At 46.4% G+C, this 6,015-nt stretch overlaps 1 protein-coding gene across 1 annotated transcript in view; it reads right to left on the reverse strand.

The window, feature by feature from the left end:
- Positions 1–2,888: 2,888 nt before the first annotated feature.
- Nme1 (NME/NM23 nucleoside diphosphate kinase 1) overlaps positions 2,889–6,015 on the reverse strand; it is a 10,271-nt gene continuing 7,144 nt past the window's right edge. The window contains exons 4-5 of the mRNA XM_031353317.1: positions 4,712–4,824; positions 2,889–3,170 (exon numbers count right to left, since the gene is read on the reverse strand). Of these exons, the coding sequence (XP_031209177.1) occupies positions 3,053–3,170; positions 4,712–4,824 (231 nt within the window). The 3' untranslated portion in view covers positions 2,889–3,052. The remainder of the gene's footprint in view (positions 3,171–4,711; positions 4,825–6,015) is intronic.

Raw genomic sequence — 6,015 nt, forward strand, 5'->3', positions numbered from 1 at the left:
CCTCTCTGCTTAGTCTTAGTCTTCCTCATCCAAAATAACAACTTCCCTAGGAGCCCGCCTTCAGCCCTCTCCTCAGAAGGCCATCTGTTCCTGTTTCAGAATGACTTTTAAATTCCTAAGATAACCTATGCCTTTTGACACTAGGGCCAGCCCCCTGCTGTCTACCTCCTCACCTACCTTTCCAGCCTCTAGAGGCTCCCTGTTGCCACCCAGAGACTGGGATTCCTGCCCACAGAACACTACCGGGTGTCAGACTACCCACTTCAACCTGAGACTCCCCTGGCAAGATTCTAGATTTTGTAGAAGTTGACGGCCTGCCTAGACTTCAGAGGAAATTTAAGGCCAATTTGGTCAATTTAGTACATGAGACTATCTCAAGATAAGCAAAGCCAGGTGTGAGAGATGACACATGCCAGTGTCACCTTTGGGAGGTGAAGCCAGGAAGATCAGGAAAAGACAGCCACTGCTACACAGTTCAGAGTCAGCCTGGTCTGTCTAAAGATAGACAAAATGAGGTGTTGGAGAGCTGGCTTTGCTGCTCTTCCAGGGGCCAAAGTTCAAGTCCCAGCAACCACACACTTCAGGTGGCTTACAACTATGTAACTCCAGTTCCATGGAATTTGATGCCTCTCATCTCTGAGGACATGCACATAGCCACATGCAACACCCACACCTACACATAATATGATAAAAATAAGTCTTCAAGAAATATCTACAAAGAGAGGGCCTAGAGTGGGTTTGACCTTAAACTGGGTATGGTGGCACATCCTTGGCTATGCTAGAATTGAAGACCAGCCTCGACTCCTTGAGGATGGGGAGGGTTGAAGAATTAGCTCTGTGGTAGGCCCACTTGCATAGTATGCACAAGGCCTTGGTCCAACCTCCAATGCTCCAGATTTTGTATTCTCAGAAGCCAGGGCTGTTAGCTTGCAGTTTTTCCCTTCTGTCTTCTTGGCAAGCATCCAGTACCCTAAAGGTACCCCAGTGCCCACCTCCGCTTCATGTCCATATCCAGACCCACCCCTCACCCCCAACCAAAAAAAAAAAAAAATCGCAGTGCTTGAGCACTCTGTGAATCAGCTGCTGCTTCTCCCAGTGGGCTTAGAACACGTGAGCTGTGGCCCTGCACAACATCCCAGTAAAGAGGTTTAGGGCGTTGCAAAAGCACTGAGACTAACCCAGATGAGTCAAAATGCCTAAAACCTCCTCCAGCTCCATCACCCCTGCCCTGCCTAAAGACCTGCTCAGACAGAACAGCTCTCTGCTCTCAGACCATTAGGATGAGCAATTAAACTCTAAACTCCCTGGGCCTACAATTTCTTTCTTTCCTTTGTATTTCCAATGAACACTATTTCAAGTGACTCTAGCCCTGGTCTCATCAAGAGGATATACCCTGCTCTGACACTTCCCTGCATCTCTGGAGGGACTAGCAAGCTCTCTGTGCTCTCTATGACACCAATACAAACCCACTCACCACCTGAGATGGGGTGAGGTCGCTGGCCTCAGAACTCAGCTAATCGCCACGGTGGCTCCAGCCCAACTTGTTGCGGGTAGCTACTCAGGTAGATAACAGCCCTTCATTCCTCACCATCGTCCTAAACCTCCATTAACAGAGCGTCAGCCTAGGATACACTGGCAATGACTGACCTTTATTCTCACTCCGGGGCCATTTCCTTCATTCTCAGTCTGAAGCACAGGCTCTCATTTGCCCAGCTGGCTGGCTGATTGCCTTTTGAGATTTACCCCTTTGTCAGGTCACATGCTTCCCTACCCTACAGCAGGAGGGCCCTTCATTTGACACCAGCTGAGGGTCCCGGGCCTACAGAAGACATGGGTTTTCTGATCTGATGGTAGCTACAACTTCTCGTGATTTTTTTGTTATTGTTGTTGGTTGTTGGTTTTTGTTTGTTGTTTTGTTTTTCAAGGCAGGATTTCTCTGTCTTTCCCTGGTTGTCTTGGAACTCAATCTGTAGACCAGGCTCTCCCCGGACTCAGAGAACTACTTACCCCGCCTCCTGAGTACTAGGATTAAAGACATGAGCCACCACCATCCAGCTTTTTTTTTAAGACATGTTCTTGTATAGCCCAGGATGGACAACTTTGAACTTCTGATCCTACCTCCTGAGTGCAGGATTGCAATATTACCATGCTATTAGGTGGTGCTGGGGTCGGAACCCAAGGCTTAGGCAAGACTCTCTCTTCCAACTAAGCTGGTGGGGGCTTGTTGTTTTACTGTTTTGGTTTTTTGAAGAGAGTGCCTCTGCCTCCTGAGTGCTGGGATTAAAAGCCATGCTCCACTACACCCAGCTGTTTGATTTGTTTTGTTTTGACAAGGTCTCACTATGTACTCCAGGCTGGCCTGGAATTCATCCCCTCTTTCTGTCTCCTGAGTGATGGAGTTACAGGCCTGGGCCAACAAGCCTGGGTTGGCACCTTTATTTCTGATGAATTCTCTGTTCCCAGAACAGTTTTAACAACCTCACACATGCTGGGCAGTGGTGGCGCATGCCTTTAATCCCAGCATGAGAGGCAGGCGGATTTCTGAGATCAAGGCCAGCCTGGTCTACAGAGTGAGTTCCAGAACAGCCAGGGCTACACAGAGAAACCCTGGCAGGGGAGCGTGTACAACCTCACACATCCTCCACAGAAACTGCTGTCTGTTGGTGCCAGGAGCGAACAGAATGCAGGCAATGGGGAGATAGGCAAAGAAATATCAGTGTGTCCCAGGGCGTTGGCTCAAACCACAAGGACAAAGAAAAGAATCTGTGTGCACGTGAGGCAATAGAAGTAATTTTCATAACATTTACATTCTGTCCCCTCAGGTTATCAGGTTACTCAGAAGCCTGAAGAGGAGGTAAGGAGTGCAAAGTGATAGAGCAAAACCAAAGTACAGATGAAACGCTTTAATCTACCGGTGGCACTTAACACTGCACAGGGAGTCACAGCTCCCAGAGGTTTTTCCAGGTCAAAGAAGTTCCAGAAATATCTAGAGTTGATGGTCCCCTGCCAGTGAGAACAAGGATAAGCAGGTAGAAGAGCAGGGGCCTTCCTGTCACTCATAGATCCAGTTCTGTGCACAGCTCTTATACTCCACCAGCTCCTCAGGCTGAAACCACAAGCTGATCTCCTTCTCTGCACTCTTCACAGAATCGCTGCCGTGAATGATGTTCCTGGGTAGGGAAAGAAGGGACGCCATTACCAAACTGGAACAATGAACCTGCCCACAGCCCCCAGCACACCCACTATGGATAGCAGAAGGCCACGGCAGCAGAAAAGCCCACATCCCAAGTACTTCAGAACAAAGCAGCCCAAGCCTTCAGGGAAGATGCTGGCCAGGTTCTCTGTTCAAGAAAGGTACAGCCAATGGGACCAAGCAAACAAATCAGCTTCCACCTTCAGAGCCAGGAAGACAAAATTCATATTTAAAAAATGACCTGAAACCTGGTGGAGTGGCCAATGCCTATAACCCCAGCATTTGAGAGCGGGGTAGGAGCCGGGCAGTGGTGGTGCAGAGGCAGGTGGATTTCTGAGTTCGAGGCCAGCCTGGTCTACAGAGTGAGTTCCAGGACAGCCAGGGCTACACAGAGAAACCCTGTCTCAACCCACCCCCCCACCAAAAAAAAGTGAAAACAGAAAGGGGTAGGGGTTTGGGCATCAGAAATTCAAAGATAGCCTCAGCTACATAGCAATTTTGAAGCCAGCTAGCTTACTCTGGACATTGTCTCAAAAAACAACTAAACTAGAAGCGAAAGAGATGCTAAGTTTTTTTGTTTGCTTGTTTAAAGATTTTATTTATTTTATATATGTGAGCACACTGTAGCTAGCTGTCTTCAGACATACGAGAAGAGGGCATCGGATCCCATTACAGATGGTTGTGAGCCACCATGTGGTTGCTGGGAATTGAACTCAGGACCTCTGGAAGGGGAGTCAGTGTTCTTAACCATTGAGCCATGTCTCCAGCCCAGAGATGGCTCAGTTTTAAGAGCGCTGGCTAGTCCTGCAGAGAACCTGGGTTTAGTTCCCAGGATCCACATGGGGCTCAAATCTCTCTGTAACTCCAGTTCAGGGAAACCCAATGCCCTCTTCTAGCCTGGTTGGTCACCAGTCACGAAAGTGGTACACACATATGCAGGCAAACTATCCATACACATAAAGAAAAGTAAAAAATATAAAGTTAAACTTTAAAAGCTAAAATAAGGCCGGGCGGTGGTGGTGCACGCCTTTAATCCCAGCACTTGGGAGGCAGAGACAGGTGGATTTCTGAGTTCGAGGCCAGCCTGGTCTAGAATGAGTTCCAGGACAGCCAGGGTTATACAGAAAAACCCTGTCTCAAAAAAACAAAAAACAAAAAAACAAAAAAAGGGGCTGGTGAGATGGCTCAGCGGGTAAGAGCACTGATTGTTCTTCTAAAGGTCATGAGTTCAAATCCCAGCAACCACATGGTTCACAACCACCCATAATGAGATCTGACGTCCTCTTCTGGTGCATCTGAAGACAGCTACAGTGTACTAATAATAAATAAATAATAAATAAATCTAAAAAAAAAAAAAGCTAAAATAAAACAAAATGAATTGACCTACAGGTGGTATCATGTTCAGATCTAGATTCAGAGGCTCAGGTGGTATCATGTTCATATCTAGATTCAGAGGCTCACATTCTTGTGACAACTAGTTTTGGATTTGGGAAAGGGGTGGAAAGCATGGATTCTTACCTGCCAACTTGGATGCAAAAGTCTCCTCGTATGGTTCCAGGCTTAGAGTCTGCGGGGTTGGTCTCTCCAAGCATCACCCGGCCTGTCTTCACAACATTCAGTCCCTCCCAGACCTCCAAGGACAACAGAAGATACAATCAAGGAAGAAAAACTCTCTAAGTAGAAAACCTGGCACATGGAATCCAAAACCAACGGATCCAGGACCCCCTCATTCAACTAGACAAACAGAAAACCTACTTGTTCCAGTACTAAGGATGCTGGCCACCTGTCCCTACTCTTATCCTCCCAAGATCAATTCAGATCCATCCATGTGGCAGCCAGCAACCTTTTTAAATGGTAAATATAGCCACTGAGGTTATCCCACCACCCTAGAGGTAGAGGCAGGTGGATCTCGGAAAAGCCAGCCTGATCTACATAGAGTGTTCCAATACATCCAGGGCTCTGTAGAAAGACCCTGTGTTGGAAACATCCAGATATCAGAGATGTCAGAGTCGTAGGATACCTGCCAAGGAAAGCTGTATTCGGGGTGTAGAACCAGCTCAAGACCAAGAAGTGTTATGAGTCAATAGTCCTGAAAGGAGGGCTGGAGAGATGACTCAGTGGTTAAGAGCAATTAACCCTAACCCTGACTGCTCTTCCAGAGGTCCTGAGTTCAATTCTTAGCAACCACATGGTGGCTCACAACCATCTGTAATGGGATCCAATGCCTTCTTCTAGTGTGTCTGAAAACTGCTACAGTGTACTCACATACATAAAATAAATAAATCTTTTTCTTTTTTTTTGGTTTTTCAACTTTTTTTAAGATTTATTTATTATTATAGATAAGTACACTGTAGCTTCAGATCTCATTATGGGTAGCTGTGAGCCACACCATGTGGTTGATGGGATTTGAACTCAGGACCTTTGGAAGAGCAGTTGGTGTTCTTACCTGCTGAGCCATCTCACCAGCCCAATAAATAATTCTTTTTTCTTTCCAATAAATAATTCTTAAAAAAGAAAAGAAAGAAAGAAAGAAAGAAAGAAAGAAAGAAAGAAAGAAAGAAAGAAAAAAGGAAGGATCCTGAAAAGAGTAGATCAAAGAGGCCGTTGGTATCAGAGTGGAGATCCAGAATGGAGTTTGTCCTGCAGGGCTGAGGCCACGCTCTGCTCCCTGTCCTCCTTTTGGGGATGGTAACGTATGTTCTATGTCACTATATTTTCAAAGTATGTGATCTGTCTTTTCATTTTTATTTTACAGGGTGACAGGAGACTGCCTTGAGTCTCAGGAGGGACTCTGAACTTTGGACTTTTTTTTTTTTTTTTTT

Source organism: Mastomys coucha, unplaced genomic scaffold (assembly GCF_008632895.1).
Source record: "Mastomys coucha isolate ucsf_1 unplaced genomic scaffold, UCSF_Mcou_1 pScaffold5, whole genome shotgun sequence".
Taxonomy (NCBI): Eukaryota; Metazoa; Chordata; class Mammalia; order Rodentia; family Muridae; genus Mastomys; species Mastomys coucha.